The sequence below is a fragment of the Macaca mulatta genome, chromosome 4 (assembly GCF_049350105.2).
Source record: "Macaca mulatta isolate MMU2019108-1 chromosome 4, T2T-MMU8v2.0, whole genome shotgun sequence".
NCBI lineage: Eukaryota > Metazoa > Chordata > Mammalia > Primates > Cercopithecidae > Macaca > Macaca mulatta.
This window is the reverse complement of record NC_133409.1, coordinates 153,659,078-153,686,824: the sequence shown is the minus strand read 5'-3', so window position 1 is coordinate 153,686,824 and position 27,747 is coordinate 153,659,078. Positions and strand designations below refer to the sequence as shown.

The 27,747-nt window shown below is 46.5% G+C and overlaps 2 protein-coding genes across 47 annotated transcripts; one reads left to right on the top strand and one right to left on the bottom strand.

The window, feature by feature from the left end:
• The first annotated feature begins 1,809 nt into the window (after nt 1-1,809).
• On the top strand, nt 1,810-17,123 carry MOG (myelin oligodendrocyte glycoprotein). 44 transcript variants are annotated; one of them, XM_077998676.1, is made up of 9 exons: nt 1,925-2,170; nt 4,321-4,668; nt 10,674-10,787; nt 12,139-12,159; nt 12,400-12,420; nt 14,944-14,991; nt 15,051-15,167; nt 15,471-15,491; nt 16,192-17,100. In XM_077998676.1, exons 1-9 carry the CDS (start codon nt 2,083-2,085, stop codon nt 16,218-16,220), a joined length of 807 nt encoding a protein of 268 aa, XP_077854802.1. In that variant the 5' UTR covers nt 1,925-2,082; the 3' UTR covers nt 16,221-17,100.
• A 116-nt stretch (nt 17,124-17,239) lies between these two features.
• ZFP57 (ZFP57 zinc finger protein) lies at nt 17,240-26,406 on the bottom strand. 3 transcript variants are annotated; one of them, XM_078000630.1, is made up of 5 exons: nt 25,964-26,077; nt 21,487-21,970; nt 20,533-20,659; nt 19,985-20,086; nt 17,240-18,515 (listed from the first exon to the last, which is right to left on the bottom strand). In XM_078000630.1, exons 2-5 carry the CDS (start codon nt 21,907-21,909, stop codon nt 17,359-17,361), a joined length of 1,809 nt encoding a protein of 602 aa, XP_077856756.1. In that variant the 5' UTR covers nt 21,910-21,970; nt 25,964-26,077; the 3' UTR covers nt 17,240-17,358. The 3 variants fall into 3 exon arrangements, with proteins under 3 accessions (XP_077856756.1, XP_077856757.1, XP_028703577.1); XM_078000631.1 differs by lacking the exon at nt 25,964-26,077 and adding an exon at nt 25,465-25,941; XM_028847744.2 differs by lacking the exon at nt 21,487-21,970 and having other exon boundaries at nt 25,964-26,406.
• Nucleotides 26,407-27,747: the final 1,341 nt, after the last annotated feature.

The following is a 27,747-nucleotide window of genomic DNA, read 5'->3' as shown; positions in this document are numbered from 1 at the left end:
GAACCACAGCACATAGAAGATCTCAGTAAGGTGGTTAGTTTTTTGTTGCTGTTGTTTTCAGAGATGCTGTGATTTCTCCAAAGTGGCTGCGATGGCTCAGCAGGCTCCTGACCCTCCCTGCTCCCACATGCCTCCACCCTCATCCTGATCTCCCATCCAGCTTTTGACAGCTTGCTTAGTGCTGGACACTTGCATACATCCTACTGCCCCCAAACCCTGCCCAGAAACATCTTGTGCATAACTCTCCTACCTGAATATGCATCAGGGAGAAAGAGCGTCCCAGGACATTTTAGGTTTTTGAAGGAGAAAATCCCCACTTAGTAAAAAGCCAGGGATCCACAGCGGCCACTTTTTCCATGGGATCCACCCGTGCAATCTTGACTTTCAACCACACAGCACCAGAGTAGCCAAGCATTGCTTGTGCCCAAATGCCAGCTGCCTTGCAGGGTGAAAGAATAAGCAGTTCCCAGATTCAACTGACCATAATCTGTCCTTCTAGCTCCTTACACCCATCTCGGACAAAAGCAGAAATGTATGTCTCAGTTGTGTTTCCACCCCTTGCTGCCCAATATAAATTTTTGTGTTCCCTAATATAATTTTTTGTGACGATGTAAATGTTCTGCATTTGTGTTGTCTGATGAGATAACCACTAACTGTAGTGCTATTGAGCATTTGAAACATGGCTAGTGTAATCAAGAAACCAAATTTTTTTTTTTTTTTTTTTTGAGACGGAGTCTTGCTCTGTCACCCAGGCTGGAGTGCAGTGGCCGGATCTCAGCTCACTGCAAGCTCCGCCTCCCGGGTTTACGCCATTCTCCTGCCTCAGCCTCCTGAGTAGCTGGGACTACAGGCGCCCGCCACCTCGCCCGGCTATTTTTTTGTATTTTTTAGTAGAGACGGGGTTTCACCGTGTTAGCCGGGATCGTCTCTCGATCTCCTGACCTCGTGATCCGCCCATCTCGGCCTCCCAAAGTGCTGGGATTACAGGCTTGAGCCACCGCGCCCGGCCTAAGAAACCAAATTTTTAATGTATTTAATTGTAATTAATTTTAAGTGGCCACTTGCAGGCAGTGATTGCTGCACTGGAAGGCACGGCTCTAAATTGAGCTTTTTTCCTTATTTGAGGAGGCATACTTGCCTTAAGATTGGGAAGTCTATTTTTGGAACCTGGTACCAATGCTGGTCTCACCCTTGCAATTCTCAGCTGAGCCCAGAGGTGAGAGAAAGGCTTCCATTCCAGATCTCACTCTCCCCTGTGACACTGAGGAAACTGGCAAGTGATGTGAAGGCTGGAGAGCATGTCCTGTATGCTGGCTCTGTCCCTGCTGCCTGTGTTGACTGACACAGTTAGTTGCTGCCCTTGCTGGTCTCCCTTCCTCCAACCTTGCCTCTCTGAGCACTCCTGACGTTCATCTCATGACTTCCCTAAAAACATTCTTTGGGGACAAGAAACTAACAAATCCCAAGTGACCTATCACATATACAAACATACAAAACAGAGTTTGGATTCGTGGTAGAAGAAAGGGAGGTTAGACATCAAGAAGAATGGTCTGGTGATGATAGTTGTGAGATAATAGAAATAGGAAAAAAAAATCTAAGTTTTCTTTCTTTTTTGAAGAACCAATCATACTTTCTCTCTTTTGACTAATTGGTAGGGCTGGGGTGGATTGGAGGAACCTTACGTATTCCATAAACGAGCCTCTCCCTGAGGTCCTGTAAGTGATCCTTCCCCACCAATTAGCCCCTGCAAGACCCTTCAAGGGTTGGATCTCCAGGAGGGCGTGGGGGAGGAAAGCCCAGTACCAGGCAGCCTCTGCTCCATTGCTCTGGGGGGGTGGGGAAGGCAAACCCTGGTCATCCCCTCAGTCTGTAGACCTTTTGTGTGAATGCCTGGCAAGGGTGACGTGGGGCTGTTTCTGCGGGCACAGCTGCAGCACTTACTGGAGTGGAGGCAGGGCCCAGGCAGCACTGCCCTCCCAGATCTTCCCTCTGGCTTTTCAGCAGTAAGGGGACATGCACCCCGAGGCCCTCCACTTGGCCTGACCCTGCTGTGGGGGCTTTCTGTCCCCAGGAACGGTGGACATGGCAAGCTTATCAAGACCCTCTCTGCCCAGCTGCCTCTGCTCCTTCCTCCTCTTCCTGCTCCTCCAAGTGTCTTCCAGCTACGCAGGTAAGACATGTTTTTTTTCCTGCCCTGGGGAGACCCTGAAAACAGAAAGGCTAGTTTCCTGGGTCTTAGCTCCTTCAATCATCCTCAAGTTGCTATATTATCTTTCTGAGACATAGACCTGCTGACATGCTTCCCTTCCTCAGAAACCTTCCGTGGGTGGTTCTTACAGCCTTCAAGATGGAGTCCAGACTCTTTTTTTTTTTTTTTTTTTTTTTTGAGACAGAGTCTCCCTCTGTTGCTCAGGCTGGAGTGCAGTGGCATGATCTCGGCTCACTGCAACCTCAGCCTCCCTGGTTCAAGCGATTCTCCAGCCTTGGCCTCCCGAGTAGCTGAGACTACAGGCGCCTGCCACCAAGCCCAGTTAATTTTTTTTTCTGTTTTTGTATTTTAGTAGAGACAGGGTTTCACAAATTGGCCAGGATGGTCTCAATCTCCTGACCTGCTGATCCGGCCACCTCAGCTTCCCAAAGTACTGGGATTGCAGGTGTGAGCCACTGCACCCAGCCTAATTTTTTTTATTTTTAGTAGAGACGTGGTTTCACCATGTTGGCCAGGCCGTTCTTGAACTCCTGACCTCAAGTAATCTGCCCTCCTCAACCTCCCAAAGTGCTGGGATTATAGGCATGAGCCACTGCACCCGGCCCAGACTCCTTAATGTGACTAACTCAAGGCTTTCCTTGAACTAGTTCTTACTTGTCTTTTCACCTCTCAAATTGAGATAAAATCATAGCAACTTCTTGGAGTACCCATCAGGATTACATGAGATTACATGCTTAGCAGTGTCTGTCCATAGTAAATCTCAATAAATGTTTGTGGAATTATCATATCTTGTCATGTTTGAGACTTTGCTCTGCATAATCACGCACCGGTAAGTTTTTTAAAGGAACCCGGCTGTCACATGCAGAGGGGAAATCAACAGAAAGATTCCCATCCTCAGGGAGCCACCTGACTGAGAGAGGTACAGTGCATCCACTCTCCAGGTCTAGGGGAGAAAGCAGCTTTATTTCCTAGTAGCTCAGAGTCTGACTCGAGAAACACACCCACATAGAAAAAAACATGGAACTTGTTTGGGTCAGGGTCGAGGAGCCACAGTGAGGTGGAAGATACAGAAGAAGGAAGAGTGAAATAGAGCCATCCCCAGGGTGGAAGATCTCAGAGGAGAATTTGGGAAACAGGGTATGAACAAGGATTGAATAGTGAGAAGTGGTGGAGAGACAGTTAAAGTGGATGGAGTGACAAAAGCAAAACCTCTAAGGGTAGAATAAGCAGCAGTTTGGCCAAGTCCTAACAGGGAGGCCCATGGGAAGATTCAACCTCAAGATGCTGCATCACATTCCAAGAGGGAAACTTAAAGCCTGGACTGAAGAGTCAGAGATGGCTACAGTTGGCAAAAAGATGGGCAGATGCTGAGATGAGATGATTGCTAGAATGTTCTGTCCAGGATATTCACAATATCTCTATAACCAGAGACTTTTTTGTTGTTGTTGTTCTCAAGAAGGAAACTTGGGGCCGGGTGTGGTGGCTTACGCCTATCATCCCAGCGCTTTGGAGCCAAGGAAGGCAGATCACCTGAGGTCAGGAGCACGAGACCAGCCTGGCCAACAGTGTGAAACCTCATCTTTACTAAAAATACAAAAATTAGCTGGGCGTGGTGGCAGGTACCTGTAATCCCAGCTACTCAGGAGGTTGAGGCAGGAGAATCGCTTGAATGAAATAGTGGAGGTACAGTCAAAAGGTGACATCTCCTTCTTTCTATAATTATATTTAGACATTTGCTTTACTTGCTTATTCACTAGGACCATGCGCATGCGTGTGTGTGTGTGTGTGTGTGTGTGTGTGTGTGTGTGTGTGTGTTTGCAGGGAGGCAGAAGTTGCAGGGAGGTGGAGGTTGCAGTGAGCCAAGATCGCACCACTGCACTCCAGCCTGGGCGACAGTGAGTAAGACTCAGTCTCAACAGTCTCAGAAAAAAAAAAAAAAAAAAAAAAAAGAAAGAAGAAGAAAAAAATTGCATTCCTTCCTGGATCTAGAATTTCATTTAAAATTCAAGTGTCCTCTTCCTTCCCTGTTTTGAAGCAGCCCTTCCCATGACAGGCTTACTTGCCAAGGTTCCCTCTGACCTTCAGTCTCTTCCTTTTGGTGTCTTCGACAGGACAGTTCAGAGTGATAGGACCAAGACAACCTATCCGGGCTCTGGTCGGTGATGAAGTGGAATTGCCATGTCGCATATCTCCTGGGAAGAACGCTACAGGCATGGAAGTGGGATGGTACCGGCCCCCCTTCTCTAGGGTGGTTCATCTCTACAGAAATGGCAGGGACCAAGATGGAGAGCAAGCACCTGAATATCGGGGCCGGACAGAGCTGCTGAAAGACGCTATTGGTGAGGGAAAGGTGACTCTCAGGATCCGGAATGTAAGGTTCTCAGATGAAGGAGGTTTCACCTGCTTCTTCCGAGATCATTCTTACCAAGAGGAGGCAGCAATAGAATTGAAAGTGGAAGGTGAGTAGTGCCGTATAATATTAGGTATTAACTGTTGGGTGGCCAGGAACAATCATTCTCTCAATTAAGATGAGATCCCTCAACCCAAACATCTCACGCCTAGGAATGAATTCCATACAAACGTACACATCAATAAGCAGAAACTCATATGCTTAGGGATGTCTGCTGCATCATTATTCAGAGTAGCGAGGAAATTGGGATCAAAGTCAATGCCTTTGAGTAGGTCAGTGACTGAATAAACAATGGTAGCCATACTGTGAATATTATGCAGGCATTAAAAAGATTATTTTAGCACTATGCCAGATGGTTTGCAGGCCTGCTATAAGGTATTGTTGAGTGATAAGAGCAAGCTGCAAAATGTAGGATACAAAAACAAAACCCTAGGGCATAGTGGTTTGCCTCGCAGCTACTCAGGACGCTGAGGTGGGAGACTGGCTTGAGCCCAGGGGTTTGCAGATACAGTGAGCTATGATTGCACCACTGCACTCCAGCCTGGGTGACAGAGCAAAGACCCTTCGCCCCCACTCCCTACCCCTGTGTCAAAAAAAAAAAACAAAAACAAAAAACAAAACCCTGTATTTGTGAGCACACACACACACACACATACACACATGCCTGTGCGTGGTCCTAGTGAATAAGCAAGTAAAGCAAATGTCTAAATATAATTATAGAAAGAAGATATCACCTTTTGGCTGTACCTCCACTATTTCATTCTGCAGAATTTGTTTGTTTGTTTGTTTTGGCAGGGGTCGAAGTCTTGCTCTGTTGCCCAAGCTGGAGTGCAATGGTGCCCTCCTCCTGGGTTCAAGTGATTCTCCTGCCTCAGCCTCCTGAGTAGCTGGGATTACAGGTGCCCACCACCACGCCCAGCTAATTTTTGTATTTTTAGTAGAGACAGGGTTTCACCAGGTTGGCAAGGCTGATCTTGAACTCCTAACCTCAGGTGATCCACTCGCCTCAGCCTCCCAAAGTGCTGGAATTACAGGCGTGAGCCACAGTGCCCGGCCTCAGAATTTCATTTTCAACATGTTCTGCGTGATGGGTGATTTTGGAGATTATTTTTTGCTCTATCTCAGGATGATTAAGATGTGGACAAGGTGAAGAGAATGGAGGTGGAGCTTTGAAAGTTAATTGCTATTTAATTGAAGAACTAAACTGCTTTGAGGGCCTTAGTGTCAGATCCTTTCCCTTTTCCTCCTCCCCAACTGCAGTGCAAACATCAGACAATTGATCACTATTGTATCTTGGGGGTGTGAGTGACCATTGCACTGCTGGGACCAGAAGACGGCATTGTATGTGGAACAACAAAGCATTATTTCTAGAGACTGCCTGCAGGGATATGGAAATAGCTTTGTGTGTCTCATAATGTTCTTCATACAGCTGTTTTCATTGGGGAAATTCTACTTGTCAAAAAGTTTGATAGAGAGAACCTCTCCAGTTTGCAGATTTTTCTCCTTGCTGCTCAACAACTTCCTAGCTCAGTAACTGCCTCTCCCAACAATCTGCCTCAGTTTTACCACACCAAAAAAGGAAGACAAGCCGGGTGCAGTGGCTCAAGCCTGTAATCCTAGCACTTTGGGAGGCCGAGGTGTGTGGATCACCTGAGGCTGGGAGTTCAAGACCAGCCTGACCAACATGGAGAAACCCTGTCTCTACTAAAAATACAAAATTAGCTTGGCGCATTCCTGTAATCCCAGCTACTTGGGAGGCTGAGGCAGGAGAATCGCTTGAACCCGGGAGGTGGAGGTTGCAGTGAGCCAAGATCGCGCCATTGCACTCCAGCCTGGGCAAGAGAAGCGGAACTCCCTCTAAAAAAAAAAAAAAAAAAAAAAGGAAGACAAAAAGAAAAGCATCTAAAGATCTAAAGACTTTGCCTCAGGGGAGAAAATTGTCTTTTGGGTTGCTATCCACATTCCAACCTCCTGTTCCCACCTCTTAGTCTGCATGCCTAAGAATCTAAAAAGAAACTGTTTTACAAGTAAACAAGGGACACTTTGCCTAGGCTTGGGAGCCAGGAAGTTGAGACAAATTTAGGAATGAGATGAAGTAATGGTATTATTGCAAGTCTCAGGTGTAACTACCTCTGCTCTTTCTCTGAAGAGTTTCTAATCTCTCTTTTTTACTTATTTTTTCTTGTCATTTTTGTGATTTTATTACTAGTTGTCTCTAATCCTTTCTTTAAAGTCTTCAACAAATGCCAGTCACGGCGGCTCACGCCTGTAATCCCAGCACTTTGGGAGGCAGAGGCAGGCTGATCACCTGAGATCGGGGTTCGAGACCAGCCTGATCAACATGGAGAAACCCCGTCTCTACTAAAAACTACAAAATTAGCCAGGTGTGGTGGCGCATGCCAGTAATCCCAGCTACTCGAGAGGCTGAGGCAGGAGAATCGCTTGAACCCAGGAGGCAGAGGTTGCAGTGAGCCAAGATTGTGCCATTGCACTCCAGCCTGGGCAACAAAGAGCAAAACTCCGTCTAAAAAAAAAAAAAAGAAAAAACATACAAAACAGAGAGAACATTATAATGAGCCTCCAAGTGCCTACCACCTTGCTGCAGCACTTGTCAATCCAGGGACCACCCACTTCACCAGCTCCCCACTCATTACCACCCTCCCCTACTCAATTACTGAGGTAAATCCTAGGCAGCATGATCATTTCTCTTTTTTCTTTTTATTTTGAGACAGGATCTGTCTCTGTCACCCAGGCTGGAGTGTAGTGGCATGATCTCTGCTCACTGCAGCCTCTGCCTCCCAGGCAGAAGCCATCCTCCCACCTCAGCCTTCATAGTAGCTGGGACCACAGGCAAACAGCACCACACGCTGCTAATGTTTTGTAATTTTTGTAGAGACTGAGTTTTGCCATGTTGCTCAGGCTGGTCTCAAACTCCTAGGCACAAGCAATCCTCTCACCTTGGCCTCCCAAAGTGCTAGAATTACAGGCGTGAGCCACTGCACCCAGCAAAGAACACTTTTTAAACAATAAATAGGCCGGGCACGAGGGCTCATGCCTGCAATCCCAGTACTTTGGGAGGCTGAGGAGGGCGAATCACGAAGTCAAGAGATGGAGACCATCCTAGCTAATGTGGTGAAACCCTGTTTCTACTAAAAATACAAAAACAAAATTAGCCGGGCGTGGTGGCAGGCGCCTGTAGTCCCAGTCACTCAGAAGGCTGAGGTAGGAGAATGGAGTGAACCCGGGAGGCAGAGTTTGCAGTGAGCTGAGATCGCATCACCACACTCCAGCCTGGGCAACAGAGTGAGACTCCATCTCAAAAAAAAAAAAAAAAAAAAACACAAAATAATAAAAACAAATACATAAATAACTACAATACTATTATCACATCTTAAAAACTCAACAAAAATTTCTTAATATCGTCAAATACCCAGTTTGTGTTCAAATTTTCCTGATTGTTTCATAAATACACTCTTACAGTTGATTTCTTTTAGTGAGATTCAAACAAGACCCACCTGTTGACCTTTGCCCTTAGGGTTTCCCACTGTCTGAATTTTGTTGACAACATTCCCATGTTGCTACATAATACGGTCCTCCATGCCCTGTGTTTTTCTGTAAACTGATAGATGTGGAAGTGCAATGACATTCGTGTTTGATTTACTTTGGCAAGTATAGTTCATCAGTGATACTCTATACTTCTTGTTGATTTACATCCAAAGGCTAATAATGTCTGCTTTTCTCTCTTTTCTAATTATTTGCGAAAGTAAAAATATGGGGGTTTGGGAGAAAGTATGTATGTACTCACTTAAGTATGTACTCACTAAATCACATTGCTATAGGTAACTTCCATTAAGAACTTGAAAGTAAAGTTTGCTGCATTTTCCTCTAGGGAACACAATAATAGACAGGAGCCTTAGTCTACAGCTTAAAGGATTGCAATTATACCTGAGCCACCTTCCTGGACCAGTTTAACATTATTGGCTGTGATGTTTCCCCACCTTCGATGTCAATATCCTTACTTAGCTCCCTTAAAGCAGAGATCAAGATGAAAAGGGCTTCAGCTGCGGCATGGCACATGGAGATTAGAGCGGGGCTTTTGGATGCTGAGGAGCAGACCTAGAATGGGAAATAGATGGGAGCCACAAAAGTGAAGGCCCCCCTCCCTCATTGCTCAACCTACTCCATGTCTGCACATCTGGTCAGTTACCAAATCCTGTGTAAGCTACCTTCCTTTTCTTTCTTTCTTCTTTTTTTTGAGACGGAATTTTGCTCTTGTTGCCCAGGTTGGAGTACAATAGTGTGATCTTGGCTCACTGCAAACTCCAACTCCCAGTTCGTGCAATTCTCCTCCCTCAGTTTCCCAAGTAGCTGGGATTACAGGTGTGCACAACCATGCCTGGCTAATTTTTGTATTATCAGTAGAGACAGGGTTTTACCATGTTGGCCAGGCCAGTCTCGAACTCCTGACCTCAGGTGATCCACCCACCTTGGCCTCCCAAAATGTTGGGATTACAGGCGTGAGCCACCGCGCCCGCTGTAAACTACCTTCTTAAAAGCTCTAGAAGAGGGCTCTTAACCTTTTGTTGTGTGTTATGCACCTTTGGCAAGCTGATGAAGTTGATAGACCCCATCTCAGAATTTTTTTTTTTTTTTTTTCGAGTCAGGGTCTCACTCTGTCACCCAGAATGGGTTGCAGTGGCACGATCATGGCTCATGGCAGCCTCTACCTCCCAGGCTCAAGTGATCCTTCTGGCTCAGCCTCTTGAATAGCTGAGACCACAGGCTTGTGCCACCATGCCCGGCTAATTTTTAATTTTTTTTCGTAGAGGCAGGGTCTCACACTATGTTGCCCAGTCTGGTCTCGAGAACTCCTGGGCTCAAGCAATCTTCTTGCCTTGGCCTCCCAAAGTGGTAGGATTACAGGGGAGAGCCACCACACCTAGCCAGAAGAATGTTTTAAATATACCAAATAAAACATTTATACCAAAATACAGTCATCAAAATATTAAATTAACAAGAGTTAGTGTTGCCCTAGTAATTAGTGTAATTTCAAAATAGTAATGTATTTGTAGTAATGTAAAATCAAAAATAGATAAGTGATAGTTTGAGATTTCTGTGACTTTTCTAATGTGATATGAAAATATTTGTGATTTTTTTTTTTTTTTTTTTTTTTTTTTTTGAGACGGAGTTTCGCTCTTGTTGCCCTGGATGGAGTGCAATGGCATGATCTCAGCTCACCGCAACCTCCGCCTCCCGGGTTCAAGTGATTCTCCTGCCTCAGCCTCTCGAGTAGCTGGGATTACAGGCATGCGCCACCATGCCCAGCTAATTTTGTATTTTTAGTGGAGACGGGGTTTCTCCATGTTAATCAGGCTGGTCTCGAACTCCCGACCTCAGGTGATCCACCCGCCTCGGCCTCCCAAAGTGCTGGCATTACAGGTGTGAGCTACTGCGCCCAGCCAATGTTTGTGATTTTTACTGATGACAAAGTCAAAGGTTCTGTTCAAATTATTGTGGTGTATTGCCTACAGGCATAATCAAAGTAAACACTAAATTTCAGTTCAATGGTTACTGAAAATATGTATTTTTCATTCCGTATTTAAGCTTTGAATCCCCTGACTTCCTATACCATTACCACTGTCCTAGTTCAGGCTCATGTTGTTTTTTACTTTGTTATCACAGTCTCTTAACATTTCTCCCTATCTTCTCCAGTCCTGTAGGTGCTAAATCTGATGTGGTCACTTCTCTGTTTGGAATCCTTCAGTGCACCCCCACGGCCTTGAGGATCAGATCTAAGTCCCTTAGCTGCTCCTTAAAACTCCCCCAGCCTGACCCAATACACAATCTTGACTTTAAACTACTTGTCATTCTAAATCAATAGCATTTCCTGGAAAAAAACATTTTTCCATCAAGGCTAAGCTCAGGGACCAATTCTGTGTCACCTTCTTTGAATCCTGATGATATTCATGTCTTTATTTGACCTGATTTATTGGGCCCCAGGCACCGTGCTGAGTGTTGAGAATTCAGCTCTAGGCAATGTGTCCTGCCTTTCAGATCCCTTCTACTGGGTCAGCCCTGCAGTGCTGGTTCTCCTCGCGGTGCTGCCTGTGCTCCTTCTGCAGATCACTGTCGGCCTCGTCTTCCTCTGCCTGCAGTATAGACTGAGAGGTACAAGGCGGAGGGTGGGTGGATCAGGATCCTTCCTTTAAATGAGCTGGCTTCTTGGAGTTACACCACTAAACATGTATTTGTGAGTGACTTCCGGGTTCAGAACTTCTTCTCACTACTGAATGATAAAGAAAAAAAATAACTCCATGATGAAAGAGTTTTACATCTCACGGAATGCTTTCATATGAATAAGCGGACCCAGCTTTCCCTATGAGCTAACTATGGCATAGAGTAACCCCATTTTACAGAGGATACAACTGAGGCCAGGAGTAGTTCAGTGACTTACTCAGACCAATATAACCTGTAAGTGGTAGAGCTGAGGCCTCTGGCTCATACCTAGCAGCTCCATGCAACTTGGGAGAGTGTGAGCTTCAAAGTCAGACAGGTCTAGGCTATTAGGAGTTTTGAAGAGATACTGAAGTGAAAGTCTGTGCTACACAGTAGGCATTCAAACATTGTTTCCTTCTCCATTCAACACTGAGGACTCAGGTTCAGCTGCTGATGACGCTCCTCTTTTGTGCCTAGAGCTTTCATCTTGAGCCTTCTCCCCCTACCAAGTGTCTCCCCAATGCTGGAGCAGGAAGAGTCTTCACTCCTCCCCATGCCCCACCTCTCATTTGTTACTAAGAGGAGAGGAGAAAGTAGCAAGGAGGGTATGGGGAATGTTTTGGGGGAATGGGTGTTGGTGGGATCAACAACAAAGTCCTTTCTGTCACCTTGAATTCAGCCCAGATGCCTGCTTGTCTACTTTTCCCACATGAAAAAGGCCTTCAGCCCACATGGCTGAGCAGAAAGAATCTGAATGTTAGAGTCAGGCAGCCTGGGTTTGAATTCCATCTCAGGTACTGAACTATATAGCAAAATTCTTAGATTCTCCAAGCCTCAATTGCCTTGTCTGTCAAATAGAGAAAACATCCTCCCTCCTACATTGTAGGGAGGATAAAAGTCATGCAAAGTGCCTACTACAAATCCAGTCACAGAGTAGCTAGCTGCTCACTAAATGCTCAGCTCCTCCTTCCTCATTCAGATGGGAAGTGGCAACGCAGTGGGCTGGAGCAGCACTATGAACTGAGAATCCAAGAAAAGGGGCGAAGAGCAGCTGGGAGGTAGTAGATCCTTGTGCTGGTTTGGGGCATTGCTCACATTCTTTATTCGCTATTGTATCTAGACTATAGCTAGAGAAAGAGCCACAACCCTTGGCTTTCAATCCAGTGCTCTTCCTACTCTCCTAAGGTTGTTTCTGGGCTGCAGAGAAATAGCCTGCACAAGGGGCCCAGGCGCTGGGTGTAGGAGGGTCCCCACCGGGAGTCAGAGCATGCAGGAACTAAAATGTTGCCTTTTTCTATTTTAGGAAAACTTCGAGCAGAGATAGGTGAGTTACAGTCGTCCTTTCTCTCAATTCTTGCCTTTCAGTGTTTTGGCATAATGGAAATGGTCGTGTTCTCGGACCATCTGTCCCTCTCAATACCCTGTTTTTCCCTTAGTTTCCCTTTCTCTATGGTGGGTGTGTCGTGCCTAGAACAAGTTTTAAGTAATTAAATAACAAAGACTCAGGATAAAGGATCCTTTTTGAGTGCCCTACTAAATCTATTTCCATTTGTTTCTCTTTCAGAGAATCTCCACCGGACTTTTGGTAAGTTCTGGTATATCCAGGCCCTACCCAGGTCAACTTGGCATTTCACTGTAGTTCCAGTCACCTGGGGAAACAAGGACCCCTGGCTCCTGGTTGGGTCCCTTCCTCTCTTTTCTTTCTTTAAATTAGAAGTCATTTGCATTTAGGATTGGTAAAATCATAATAAAAATACTCATATACTATTTTTATGTGCCAGACACTATTCTAACTGCTTTACAAAAACGTTATCTTATTCTGCTTAACTCCTTATGCACATGATTTCTCTTTTCAGGAATATAGATCGTTTACACATAAACCTGATGTCTGGTTGGGGAGGTGAAACGAACAGAAAAACAAGACACAACTGTATCACCTGTACTTATATTTCAGGATGTTTCCATGAGTACAGAACATGACTAATCAGAGAAGACCTCATGGACAAATAGAAAAGCCACCAAGCCCCACTAGGAATTGACCCCCCAAGGACATGGTTTCTAGCCTTTTTGTTCACTGCAGATCGCCCAATGCCTAAAGACAATGCCAACAGAAGAGCACCCAAATATCTGTTAGATAAATGTTGCAGAAACTAGAAGGTGTCAGTAGGGCACAGATAGTACCTTCTCTGAGCAAACTTCCTTCACAGCCCTTCCTCCCAAGCCTGTAGGTGACTCTACTTTTGTCACCTGGCACACAGAGTTCTAACCTACGATTTATAAAATTAGACTAGTTTGTGGAACATGCACACACACACACACACACGCCTTGACACACCCAAAGAGGAGGAATAGTATCTTTGTTTTGGAGGACTTGACTATTAAAGGTCTTAACTCCTTTTCGTACCATGAATCTCTCTGGCACTCCAGTAAAGTCTAAAGGACCCCTTTGCAGAATAATGTTTTTAAATATACACATAAAATAGAACACATAAGATTGTAAAAACAATCATTGTATTGAAATATAGCTATCAACCGATAATCACATTTGTGATATAGCAACATAAATGTTTCTTTCTTTTTCTTTTCTTTTTTTTTTTGAAGCGAAGTTTTGCTCTTGTCGCCCAGGCTGGAGTGCAATGGCACGATCTAGGCGCTCTGAAACCTCTGCCTCCTGGGTTCAAGCGATTCTCAGCCTCCCGAGTAGCTGGGATTACAGGTGCCCGCCACCACACCCAGATAATTTTTGTATTTTTAGTAGAGACTAGGTTTCACCAGGTTGGCCAGGCTGGCCTCAAACTCCTGACTTCAGGTGATCTACCCACCTTGGCCTCCCAAAGTGCTGGGATTACAGGCATGAGCCACCATGCCCAATCATAAATGTTTCTTTAGCAAAAGTAATACATTAAGTAATGTAGCAGCAAGTCTAGTAACCTGTAATTTCTTTCTTTCTTTCTTTCTTTTTTTTTTTTTTTTTTTTTTGAGATGGAGTTTTGTTCTTGTAGCCCAGGCTGGAGTGCAATGGCACGATCTCAGCTCACTGCAACCTCTGCCTCCTGGGTTCAAGCAATTCTCCTGCCTCAACCTCCCAAGTTGCTGGAACTACAGGCCCAGCTAATTTTTGTATTTTTAGTAGAGACGGGGTCTTACCATGTTGGCCAGGTTGGCATTGAACCCCTGACCTCAGGTGATCTGCCTGCCTCAGCCTTCTAAAGTGCTGGGATTACAGGTGTGAGCCACCAGGCCTGGCCCAATAACCTTTAATTTCAAAATACTAATAAACATAAACAGTATTTCAAGATTTCTGCAATAACTCTAATGGGAATGAAAACATATATGGCTTCCATTGGTAATTAAGTCACAGGTACTGCTGATATTGTGGTTAGTTGTAACATGTTTTGCTTTGTTTTGTTTTTTCCAAGAGAGAGTCTTGTTCTGTCTCCCACGCTGGAGTGCAGTGGCAGGATCTCGGCTCACTGCAACCTCCGCCTCCCAGGTTCAAGCGATTCTCCTGCCTCAGCCTCCCAAGTAGCTGGGATTACAGGCATGCGCCACCATGCCAGGCTAATTTTTATACTCTTAGTAGAGACAGGGTTTCACCATGTTGGCCTGGCTGCTCTTGAACTCTTGGCCTCGTGATCTGCCCGCCTCAGACTCCCAAAGTGCTGGGATTACAGGTGTGAGCCACCACGCCTGGCAGTTGTTATTTTTTTTGTTTTGTTTTGAGATGGTGTCTTGCTCTGTCGCCCAGGTTGGAGTGCAGCGGCACGAACTTGGCTTACTGCAAGTTCTGCCTCCCAGTTCACACCATTCTCCTGCCTCAGCCTCCAGAGTACCTGAGACTACAGGTGCCCGCTACCATGCCTGGCTACTTTTTTCTATTTTTTAGTAGAGACAGGATTTCACCATGTTAGCCAGGATGGTCTTGATCTCCTGACCTCGTAATCTGCTTGCCTCGGCCTCCCAAAGTGCTGGGATTACAGGTGTGAACCACCGTGCCTGGCCAGTTGTTACATTTTTAATGAAAGAAAATGTTAAATCCAGTTAATGAAAATAAGGAGGCAGTACTTTTCTCATCCAAATTCATGGACTCTCTGAATTCTGTCCCCAGAATCCTTTGGTGTTCTAGGATCCCAGGTTAAGGAACCAAAAAAGAAAGGTGGGTGGGGCATGAGGGGGAACACATGTTAACCCTGTTTGTTCTGGTGAACAATTCAGATCCCCACTTTCTGAGGGTGCCCTGCTGGAAGATAACCCTGTTTGTAATTGTGCCGGTTCTTGGACCCCTGGTTGCCTTGATCATCTGCTACAACTGGCTACATCGAAGACTAGCAGGTGCAGTGGCTGGGCAGCAGGCAAGACCACCAAATAGTGGGGAACCAAGCCAGCTTTGAATGGGAAGCTGAAAGAGAATAGAACCAGGGCTCAAGATTAGGGGAGCTGGGATTTCCCTATTCCTCTGTCCCCATGCCGAACCCCAGGCTCTTCTGAGAAACTGTGAAGAGAACCACTTACTGGATCTGTGGGGTCCCCCAGTGGAAAGGGCAGTGTGGGTCACTCCAAATATCCACAGGGAGGATGTGGGGAAGGTGCTATTCATCTTCCACTGATCATGTATTTGTTTCTTTTTGTTTTCAGGGCAATTCCTTGAAGAGCTAAGTAAGTTATCTTCTCTCTCTTATAAGCAGAATAAAAAGCGAGGAAAGGGAGACAGAAGCAACAAGAGGAAGAGGGGGGCTATTGAGAGATCACAGTCCCAGAGGAAAGGAGGAGCTGGAGAGCCTGGGTGGAGGGAAGACTCCTCCTGGGAGGGACAGGGGCAAGAGGCCAGCTGTTAGACACATTTACAGGTGGCAGAGAAGCTGGAGGCATTCCCATCTGCTGCCTGACCCATTCCTCCTTCACTGCCCCTAAGCAGGAACCCCACCCTAGCTGGTCTCATTGCCCATTCCACAGCAACTGCCCAGTGCCTTGCCTCTCAGACCAACCACTGAGGCAGGCATGGAGACAAGATGACCCCAAGGGCTTTTCTTCTCCCTAGTTCAATGGTTTTATGATACAAACTACCGACATAGATTTTTCAAGTTATTTTTTCCTTCTTCTAGGAAACCCTTTCTGAGTGATGTCACATCTTGGCAGGGGTGGAGGAGAGCCTGGTTGCCCAGGGATTGGTCCTTGGGGACATCTCATCCATCAAGTTGCATACTCACTGGCATCTTTGCTATGGGGACATTCCAATTTGCACTTTCAGGAACACTCTGAATTCCAAGTAGAATTGATTTCCCTTCTTCTGTCATCTACCTTTTCTCTTCCTTCATTTTCCCATTTTTATTATCCTTCTTTCCATTTCTCTCTCCAGTCTTCCACTTGGAAACCCTTCCTGGCTAAGGACAGGCAGGTGCCCCTCTCTCCATCAGAGGACACCTGTGCTGGAGAGCAACACAGATAGGATGGTCTCTGCCATGAACTGGAGGCCAGGAACCTCCTCACTGAAAATTACAGTATGATAACTTTGCAAATGGTGGTTGTTTCTTCCAAGACTCTAGCCCTGATTGCGCAGAACTGAGAGGCATGTGAAGGGAAGGAAGAGGAAGAGTGTGAAACATTGAAGAGAGAGCTGAGTGAACTGAAGAGTGAGGATATGGGTAGCCCTAACCCAAACCTGGAGATGGGGAGAAACCTACAGAATACTAGCCAGAGCTCCACCTTGTCTTGGCAGCCTACTAGGGAACTGGGGAAGCAAGAAATGAAAGCTGGGCAACATGCCTGCTTTAGAATGTCTTCCTTCTACTTACACATCTTCCACAGGTCTCAGAATTTCCTTCCTCTCATCCTTTTTCTCCTGTCTTCATATCTACCAGAGTATCCACTGTTTATTCAACAACTACTACTTGATGGTCAGATACAAACAAACAAGCTAGGTGCTAATTAATAATGATAAGAGTTTTGGTTGAGCACGGTGGCTCACACCTGTAATCCCAGCACTTTGGGAGGCTGAGGCAGGTGGATCACGAGGTCAGGAGTTCGAGACCAGTCTGGCCAACATGGTGAAACCCCGTCTTTACTAAAAATATAAACAATTAGCTGGGCATAGTGGTGGGTGCCTGTAATCCCAGCTACTCAGGAGGCTGAGGCAGGAGAATCGCTTGAACCCAGGAGGCGGAGGTTACAGTGAGCTGAGATCATGTCACTGCATTCTAGCTGGGGTGACAGAGTAAGACTCTGTCTCGAAAAAATAAATAAATAAATAAATAAATAAATAAATAAATAATACGAGTTTTCATATGCACACTTCTAACCCCTTTTCTTTTATATATTTCCTTCCTTATCCACTCACCTGTCTCCCTCTACTCCAGCCTCCTTACCCCAGAGGTCAGTCCTCAGGAAACCAAACACAAAGAAAGACCTCAGTCAGAAAGGCCATTTATTTATGTTTCAAGATGCTCACTGCCTCCTTTGTTTTGTCTCCTTTGCAGGCCTTCTCTCTTAGGCCTCTTCTCCTGAGGGTATGGATCCTGGGGGGAGATTAGTCACCTCCATGCTTCCATTCCTCCGCAGCCATAGTGGGGGCATCATGAGAGAAGCCAAGCCACTGGCCCAGGATCACCCGGCATTTATGGTGGCTGCTCTGGCACAGCTCCTTGCCTTTATAGCCCCTCCAGTGATCCAGAAGGCCCTCTTTCTCCCCAAAGGAGAGGTCGCATATAGGGCAATGGTAGCTCTTCTGCTTCCAGTGGGTCTGCTGGTGTCTGACCAGCCTGGAAAATGAACTGAAAGACTTGCTGCAATGGAAGCAGTAGTTGGGCGGCTCTGTGAGGTGGGCCTTCTGGTGTCTGGAGAGATAGGATTTCTTGCTAAAAGTCAAAGGACAATGCGAGCAAGAGAAGACATTGAGTCTCGAGGGCTTCACTGGATGAGAGTTGGATCTGGCATCCTGACAGGGGGTTCCAATGATGGGTGCCTTGGTCCTGGTCACAGATGCTTGGTTCTTAAGTACAGATGGCTGGTTCTGGGCCATAGGACCCTCAGTTCTAAATATGGTTTCCTGAGACCTGGCCACTGGTGCATGGTTCACATCCACAAGCCCCTGGATGGACCTCTGGCTTCTGGGGATAGGTGTCTGTAATTCAGCAGGGGTGCCTGGGATCCTCAAAGTACACTCTTGGTTTCCATCCACTGGCTCCTGGTTTTGGTGTATCTTCTGGTGGCGTTTGAGCTCAGACTGGTCCCGGAAGCTCTTCCCACACACGGAGCATGAATGGGGCCGGTAACCCAGATGGACACGGCGGTGACGACTTAGTCCAGAAGCATCACAGTAGGTCTTGTCACAGAGCGTGCAACAGAAGGGCCTCTCCCCAAGATGCATGCGCCTGTGATAGCTGAGGGACTTGGGGCTCCGAAACAACTTCCCACACTGGCTGCAGCTGTTAGTCAGCTTGGGATTGTGAACAAACTGGTGGCTATAGAGGTAGGAGCGCCTGCTGAAACACTTGCCACAGATGCGGCAAAAAAAGGGTGGCCCAGCCTGGGATGCTTGAAGCACCTGGGTCCTGTCCATAGACCCAGCTGGGGCAGAGAGGGGGCACTGGCCGGCCCCTCTGCATGCAAGGAAGACCTTGTCATCACTAGTCCCCTCATCTCTCAGACTGGGATGTTGTTCTCGAAGCTCTTTCTTCTTACCTTCTGTAGTGAATGAGGAAGAATAACACAAAATTCCACTATAAGAACTCCAACAGAGGCCGGGCATGGTGGCTGACAATTGTAATCCCAGCACTTTGGGAGGCTGAGGCCAGCGGATCACCTGAGGTCAGGAGTTCGAAACCAGCCTGACCAATATCGTGAATCCCTGTCTCTACCACAAATACAAAAATTAGTTGGGTATCATGGCATCTGCCTGTAATCCCAGCTACTAGGGAGACTGGCGCAGGAGAATTGCTTGAACCCAGGAGGCAGAGGTTGCAGTGAGCTGAGATGGCACCATTGCACTCCTGCCCGGGCAACCAGAGTGAAACTCCGTCTCAAAAAAAAAAGAAAAAAGAAGAAGAACTACAACACAGCTCTCCATTCAGCCCAAGACACTTCTTGTCTCTGCCCTTGCTCTCCCACCCAACACATTCATCCTCGCCCTTGGGCCTTATAGGCTAGAAATAAGAAAAAATAAATTTGGCATTTCAAATTAAAAGCAAATAAAAATTTAACTGGAGTCTTTCAACACTGTCAGAAATGTAAATTTTAACTTACAACAACACTTCTTGAAATCTATCTTATCTCATTCTCATTATTGCTCAAATTCCCATAGACACTCCACAGACACCCGCATAATAACGCATCATGAACATTGGGCCACTTGCAGGTGACAAGAGGTGTTATTAATAATCAAGCTAGGATGAGAAGTATAAACCAGTACCATCCTGGCAAACCAAGAAGTGTAGTCAGCCTAGCTTGATATCTCTCTCAACTATTTACTACCAGGGGCAAGCCTCTCTTACTCCAACGCAGCATGAAGCCTATCTCCTTTGCTTCTCTTTTCTCTTGGACAGAACATTTTAATCAGAACAGTGTCATGGACATAAGCAACCTTCATGTCATCTCTCAATCTCTAGAAACTGAAGACATTTACTTCTCCTGAAAGACTTAGATCTTCAGCCCACCAGGCACGGTGGTTCACACCTGTAATCCTAGCACTTTGGGAGGCCAAGGTGGGTGAATCACTTGAGGTCAAGAGATCGAGATCATCCTGGCCAACATGGTGAAACTCCCATCTCTACTAAAAATACAAAAATTATCTGGGCATGGTGGCACATGCCTGTAGTCCCAGCTACTTGGGAGGCTGAGGCAGGAGAATCGCTTGAACCCAGGAGGCGGAGGTTGCAGTAAGCCAGGATTGTGCCACTGTACTCCAGCCTGGCAACAGAGCAAGATTGTCTCAAAAAAAAAAAAAAAAAAAAAAAAAGAGACCTAGATCTTCAACTTGAAGTCGAGGGACTTGAGCCTATGATCTTAAGCTCTCTTTCAACTCCAAGTCTGACCAGGCTGGACAGAGGTTCACTAGGAGAGCATCTGTAGAGCATTCATCCTCCCCATCAGCTCTCCATCCTTTCAGGGGTTATTCTGGGACCTTTTTACCTTCCTCCCTGCTTGGCAATTCTTACCTGAAAGGCCTTCTGTGTTTGGGAGATGGACAAACTCTCTCCATTGTTCCTCTTCTTGCTCAAGCTTGGTGATTAGCTCTGGCTTATGCAGAAAGATTCTGGCTGATGTGTGGGAATGAGAAAGAGTTGAGTTGGTCCCAGGTGTGGCCCCTTCACATCTGATGGGGACAACAGGTTACCTCCTGTAGCCTTTGTTTAAGAACCATAACCTGGGACATGTAGATGCAGAAAGGAGACATTCAAAAGGTCAGCTGCTAGCAAAGTATCTGGTTCTCAGGAGTGACTTAGTAAATATTTGTTTGATGAATGGAAAAATTTGCATATTTTGAGAACACTGTCATCATGTTACAAGTGTTATCTTTGCCTTCATGCAGGCTATCATTTCTTCTCTTTACCACTGAGCTTAGTGACTCAGATCTTTCACACCTGGAAAGCATAGAACCAGGGGTCAGTGAAACTAACTGTAAGCTGATCTACCTGTCCAGGGAAACCAGATGTTCCAGGGCCCTTATGACAGGGGGCTTGCTGAGGGAAGCCCAGCCTCTTACCCACAGATGCTAGGTTCTTAAAGATTTCCGACATAACATCCTGGTAAAGGACCCTCTGGCTGGCATCTAGACAGTCCCACTCTTCCTGGGTGAAATTCACTGCCACATCCTCAAAGGTGACTGGCTTCTGGAAGAACAGAAGAGACTCAAAAAGTTTACATAAATATATGTAGGCATGTATATGTGTGCGTGTGTGTGTGTGTGTGTGTGTGTGTATGTGTGTACAAGATTAACATCCAGTCTCAAGATTCAGAGAATTAAAACCTAAGAGAAAGATAAAACCATGGAAGGAAGAGAGAAATATTAAAAGAGAGACACAAGGCCAGCAACTGTTAAGTATAGAAAGGAAAGGAGGCCGGATGTGGTGGCTCATGCCTGTAATCCCAGCACTTTGTGAGGCTGAGGCAGGCAGATCATGAGGTCAGGAGTTCGAGACCAGCCTGACCAACATGGTGAAACCAGGTATCTACTAAAAATACAAAAATTAGCTGGGTGTGGTGAGGCATGCCTGTAATCCCAGCTACTCAGGAGGCCGAGGCAGGAGAATTACTTGAGCCTGGGAGGCAGAGGTTGCAGTGAGCCAAGATCACGCCACTGCACTCTAGCCTAGGTGACAGAGTAAGACTCTGTCTCAAAAAAAAAAAAGGAAACGAAAGATAAAGAGAAAGGGAGAAAGATAAGATGTGGGGGAGAGGAAAGAGGATATGCAGAATATAAATAGGAAAGCAAAGCAAAAGAAAAAATGCTGCCACTCTAACAAATTTTAGGAAGTACCACATGAAGGATGCCAGGGTGGTGCGGGAGATGAAGAAAGGTTTTGCAGCTCCTTTTTCTGGATGTCGTTCAGTCTGGAACAATCTGAGATTTCATTTGACCTGCAGGCAGGAGCATGCATGAAAGAGCTCCTGGAGTCTAGGACCTGGACCCCACCTCTCTCTAGCTTAGTCTCCTCACCTTCTTCACCCATGCCTCCCTCCAGCAATCTCTCTTCATGGCTTCCTGCAGGGTGGCAGCTACCTTCCCCACCCATGGGAACATCTTCTGTACAGGTTCGATTGGCTTCAGCTGTTCAAACATCTTCTCTTCTGTGGTGTCTCTTTCTAGCTTTATCCACTCCTGACCTGGCGCCCAGGGCTGACTGGATTCCTTCCTGGGGCTATCTACCTCCCAGTAACTGGGCAGATGGAGAGTCTCAGCAAAGGCCCCAGGGTTTGATGTGGCTTCCTGTGACAAATGTATCTGCTCCAAGAGGCTGTCTTCCTTTTTTGTTCTGCTGTCCAAATTCTCCTCTTCCACAATCGAGAACAACTTTGTTTCCCTCAAAGCCTGGGCCACAGAGTTCAGGGCCCTGGTCACCCTTGGCTCACCAGCTGCCATTGTTTAGTAACACCAGGCTGGGCTAGGTGTCTGCCCTCTGTTCTACCCTGCTTCTATATACCTGAAGTCAGAGAAAAACAAAACATATCAGCAAGAGGGAGGGTAAGAAACAGCTTCCTTATTTGGTCAGGGAATGCCATTAGTTATTAAACCCCTGCTGTGTGCCATTGGATGCTCTCAGCAATGAGGTAACAATTACTGGCCCTGTCTTAAGGACCTAATGCAGAGATACTAAATAATTTTCCAAGGACAAGTGGACATTCTTGATCTACAAAAGTTAATGTTTAAACCTAACGTTAATGTTAGACTCAGTACCATTGGAAATCATGTAGCTGGGGTAACCAGGCTAGGATCTGTCACAGATCACCTTGAGTGAGTCTCTTTATTCTTTCTGACTTAGTTTCATCAGAAATGTGAGAATAAAGGAGACACTCTCTAAGATCTCTTCCATGACGAAAATTACACACACACACACACACACACACAAAATTCTGTGATCTGGATTTTCAATACATGTAGTAGTTCCCCCTTATCATGGTTTTGCCTTCCAATGCTTCAGTTACCCATGGTCAACCGTGGTTCAAAAATATTAAATGAAAAAATCCAGAGGACAGGCACAGTAGCTCATGCCTGTAATCCCAGCATTTTGGGAGGCTGACGTAGGCAGATCATCTGAGGTCAAGAGTTCAAGACCAGCCTGGTCAACATGGTGAAACCCTGTCTCTACTAAAAATACAAAAAGAAAATAGCTGGGTATAGTGGCACACATCTGTAATCCCAGCAACTCGAGAGGCTGAGGCAGGAGAATCACTTGAACCCTGGAGGCGGAGGTTACAGTGAGCCAAGATTGCGCCACTGCATTCCAGCCTGGGAGATAGAGTGAGACTCCGTCCAAAAAAAAAAAATCCAGAGATAAACAATTCCTAAGTTTTAAATTGCTTGACATTGAGTAGCATGATAGCATGATGAAATCTTGTACCTTTTCTCTCTGGCCTGCCCAGGATGTGAATCATCCATTTGTCTAGCATATCCACACTGCAGACAATACCTGCCCATTAGTTCCTTAGTAGCTAGCCATCTCAGTTATCAGGTTGACTACTGCAGTATAGCAGTTGCCTGTGCTCAAGAACCGCTTATTTTACTTAATCATGGCCCTAAAGCACAAGAGTAGAGATGCTGGAAATTCAGATATGCAAAGAGAAGCCATAAAATGAAAAGGTAAAATTCTTGTTTTAAGGAAAGAAAAAAAAATCATATGCTGAGGTTGCTAAGATTTACAATATACATTATTTTTTATTTTTTATTTTTTGAGACGGAGTCTCGCTCTGTCGCCCACGCTGGAGAGCAGGAGCGTGATCTCGGCTCACTGTAAGCTCCGCCTCCCAGGTTCATGCCATTCTCCTGCCTCAGCCTCCTGAGTAGCTGGAACTACAGTCGCCCGCCACCACGCTGGGCCAATTTTTTGTATTGTTAGTAGAGACCTGGTTAGCCAGGATGGTCTTGATCTCCTGACCTCGTGATCCACCCGCCTCAGCCTCCCAAAGTGCTGGGATTACAGGAGTGAGCCACCACGCCCGGCAATATAAATTATTTTGAGAGAGAGAGATACCATATTCACACAACTTTTATTACAATATACTGCTGTAATTGTTCTATCTTATTACTAGTTATTGTTGTCAATCTCTTACCATGCCTAATTTATAAATCAAACTTTGTCATTAGTATGTATGTACAGAAAAAAAAACAAAAAACCATAGTATATACAGAGTTTGGTACTGTCCGTGGTTTCAAAGTATCCACTGGGGTGGGGCGCGGTGGATCACTTGAGGTCAGGAATTTGAGATCACCCTGGTCAACATGGTGAAATCCCGTCTTTATTGAAAATACAAAAATTAGCTGGGCATGGTGGCACGTGCCTGTAGTCCCAGCTGCTCAGGATGCTGAGGCAGCAGAATTACTTGAACCCGTGAGGTGGAGATTGCAGTGAGCCAAGATTGTGCCACTGCACTCCAGCCTGGGTGACAGAGTGAGATTCTGCCTCAAACAACAACAAAAACAAAATATCCACTAGGGGTCTTGGAACTTATCACCTGTGGATAAGGGGAACCACTGTATACACAGATCTTTGTAAAGAATACTGCTAACAACCCAAGAGCAATCCCTTATTTAGGGCTCACAATGAGCCCAGCACTGGAGTTCCTTGCTCATCCTTGAAAATTTCCTGCTCAGATGCAAAACATAGCTGAATCTTTTCCTGCTGACAGCCACTCACCCACATCTCCCTTACTTGAGATAGAAAGAAAAGAATAAAGACCAAAAAACCCTGTTGGCTATTTTTTCCTTTCACTTTTTGAGAAGTGTTAATAGAAGTGAAAATACCAGCAAGGAAAAACACCCTCGAGGAATAGAGTTAATTGGATCTCCAAAATATTGTCATGAAAGCTGCATTCCTGGGATATGAATTTGATTTCCTTCCTTTCTTCCTCTTTCTTCTCTCTCCCTTTCCTTTCCTATCTTTCAAAACCATTCACACTCCTTTTATGAGGCATGCAGATCTTGGATTATTCTTCCACTTTCCAGCCAACCGCACTTCAAAACAGCCTTAATAAGGCCGGGCTCGGTGGCTCAGCCTGTAATCCCAACACTTTGTGAGGCCAAGGCGGGCGGATCACCTGAGGTCCGGAGTTTGAGACCAGCCTGACCAACATGGAGAAACCCCTCTCTACTAAAATTACAAAATTAGCCGGGCGTGGTGGCGCATGCCTGTAATCCCAGCTACTCGGGAGGCTGAGGCAGGAGAATCGCTTGAACCCGGGAGGCTGAGGTTGCAGTGAGCCGAGATCGCGCCACTGCATTCCAGCCAGGGCAACAAGAGCGAAACTCCGTCTCAAAAACAACAACAACAAAAACAGCCTTAGTAACAATGCCCTCAAGAACCTGGTCTTCCAGTTATCTGGCAGAGAAGACCTACTGCTGCCGCTAGTCCTCAAGATGGCCATTTGCTGGAGGCGGTAGGAAGAGGCCCGAAGTGTGACTCTAACCCCTGTGGGGACTGAATCTCTGCAGCTGTTGCTTGCCCAGGTACGTTTGCCTCCCATGAACTTCCTTCGTCCACGGGGCCCCAGACCTCAGGCCGGCGGGAGGAGGAAGGCGACTGGGCATAACTCATCATACTTTCGACTGTAAGAGCTGGAGGCCGCCTGCAGGCTTATCTGTACCTGGGCCTGGCCCCACCCTTCCAGAATGTAAATCCTCTGAGAGAATGTGTCGTCGCCATCTTTCAGTCCTTTGAGTGCACCCAATCTCTCTCCAACCCAAAACCCTCTATCCACACCACAGCAATTCTGAGAATGAGAATCCCCCTCACCCCTCACACCCCAAACAGCTTCAAGGCTTAGTGGGATTCGCCCTTGTCGTCACCAACCCTGCTACTCTAGCCACGTGAATTTTCCACCTGTCAGTCAAGCAAAATGGCCTTCCTGCAGTCGTGCGGCCCTTGGGTCTCTGCTCAGGGCTTCAAGGACCCTTTCCAGCCATTGCCCTGCCCCTACCCACCAGATCGCGGCCCTGGTGGGCGCTCCTGTTCCGGTCCTCGGCGCTTAGTTTGCCATTGCGCGCCCAGCTCCGGAACCCCAGCCTTGAAGCTTCCGGCGGCCAGGAACAAAGCCGGTTTTGCTAGCTGTTGCCCGGCAAAGCAGGCGCTTGTTAGCACCCATTGAATAGGCTTACGTGCTCAGAAACGGGCCCGTTGGTTGGGATTGCCTTCCCCGATGCGCATCTGCCCAGAATCTTCCTTCTGGGATGCCGACTTTTTCAACACGTGCCAGGAGCCCTTCCTGGGCCCGGAATCCCCAGCGTGCCCACAGTGGAGAGGGCACCTGGCTACACCGCAGACTAACCCACGTTTCCCCGGAGGACCCCAGAGGTTGAAAGCCCCTCCAAGATTAGGGGCGCGGTGCTCCCCTGGCCTGCCGAAGAGTCAGAGGAGTGGGGACAACATCCACCATCAGCCTCTACCACCGCCAACGCGACTCCCAGCCGCCGCGCTACTCACCTGACCCCCGCAGTGGACCGCGATTTAGGGGCGCAGGGTCTCCCGGGAACCAGCGGCTGGAGCGCTCCAGCTCAGCACTCGCAGCCCCGGCGCCGCGGCCCCGCGGCCCCGCCCAGGCCCCGCCCAGGCCCCGCCCGGTTCTCCTCCCTCCCAGTCCTCAGGCCACCGAGAACCTGCCCCTTGACTCAGCTAAAAGGGTGGGAGATAATTTGACTTCCTGTTTTCCAATTTGGATGCCTTTCATATGTTTGTCTTGCCTGATTGCTCTGGCTAGGACTTTCAGTACTACAATTAGTAAGAATGATGAACGTGGGACTCCTTGTCTTGTTCCAGTGGAGGAATACTTACAACTTTTCTCCATTTAGCATGATGTTGGCTGTGGGTTCATCACAGATCGTTTTTATTATTTTGAGGTAAATTTCTTCTTTGCCTTGTTTCTTGAATTTTTTTTTTTTTTTTTTTTTTTTTTTTTTTAGACAGAGTTTTGCTCTTTTTTACCCAGGCTGGAGTGCAATGGCGTGATCTTGGCTCACTGCAACCTCCACCTCCTGGGTTCAAGTGATTCTCCTGCCTCAGCCTCCTGAGAAGCTGGGATTACAGGCATGTGGCACCATGTCTGGCTACTTTTGTATTTTTAGTAGAGATGGGTTTTCACTATGTCGGCCAGGCTGGTCTTGAACTCCTGACCTCAAGTGATCTGCCCGCCTTGGTCTCCCAAAGTGCTGGGGTTACAGGCCTGAGCCACCATACCCGGCCTGAAAGTTGTTTTTTCTTTTTCTTTTTTTTTTTTTTCTTTTTCACTCTTGTCACCCAGGCCGGAGTGCAGTGGCATGATCTCAGCTTACTGCAACCTCCACCTCCCAGGTTCAAGGGATTCTCCTGCCTCAGCCTCCTGAGGAGCTGGGATTACAGGTACCTGCCACCATGCCCGGCTAATTTTTACACTTTTAGTAGAGACAGGGTTTCACCATGTTGGCCAGGTTGGTCTTGAACTCTTGACCTCAGGTGATCCACCCACCTCAGCCTCCCAAAGTGCTGGGATAGCAGGTGTGAGCCACCACGCCTGATGGAAAGTTTTTTGTTTTTATCATAAAAGGATGCTGAAATTTATCAAATACTTTTTCTGCCCCCATTGAAATGTTCATTTGGTTTTTGTTTTAAAGTCATTTCATGTGGTAAACCACATTTATTGATTTGTATATGTTGAATCATCTTTGCATCCTGGACTAAAACCTATTTGCTCCTGGTGTATCTTTACTGGGCTGTTGGATTCATTTTGCTGGTATTTTGTAAAACATTGCATCAACGTTCATTGGGTATATTGGTCTGTAGTTTTATTTTTGTTTTTCTCATGTTCTTGCCTGGCTTTGGTAACTGGGTGATACTGGCTTTGTAGAATGAGCTAGAAAGGAATCCCTCCTTGTTGACTTTTTTTTTTTTTTTTTTTTTTTTTTTTTTTGAGACAGAGTCTCACTCTGTAACCCAGGCTGGAGTGCAGTGGCACGATCTCGGCTCACTGCAACCTCCATCGCCCAGGCTCAAGCAATTGTCCTGCCTCAGCCTCCCGAGTAGCTGGGATTACAGGTGTGCACCACCACGCCCGGCTGATTTTTGTATTTTTAGTAGAGACAGGCTTTCACCATGTTGACCAGGCTGGCCTCATTGACTTTTTGAAACAGTTTTGGTAAGATTGGTACCAGTGCTTCTTTGTCCATCTGACAGACTTGGGCTGTGAACCCATGTGGTCCTGAGCTTGTTGTTGTTTTTCTTGTTGTTGTTGTTGT

Bases quoted from the DNA above. Each gene is read 5' to 3' on its own strand.
- ZFP57 (XM_078000630.1), bottom strand. From the start codon at position 21,909: ATGGCAGCTGGTGAGCCAAGGGTGACCAGGGCCCTGAACTCTGTGGCC. The intron at 20,087-20,532 runs GTAAGAGGCTGG...CCCACACATCAG, and splicing joins TAAGAACCTAGCATCTGTGG to CCAGAATCTTTCTGCATAAG. The intron at 18,516-19,984 runs GTAAGAATTGCC...CATTCACTACAG, and splicing joins AAACACAGAAGGCCTTTCAG to AAGGTAAGAAGAAAGAGCTT.
- MOG (XM_077998671.1), top strand. From the start codon at position 2,083: ATGGCAAGCTTATCAAGACCCTCTCTGCCCAGCTGCCTCTGCTCCTTC. The intron at 2,171-4,320 runs GTAAGACATGTT...TGTCTTCGACAG, and splicing joins AGTGTCTTCCAGCTACGCAG to GACAGTTCAGAGTGATAGGA. The intron at 12,160-12,399 runs GTGAGTTACAGT...TTTCTCTTTCAG, and splicing joins AAAACTTCGAGCAGAGATAG to AGAATCTCCACCGGACTTTT.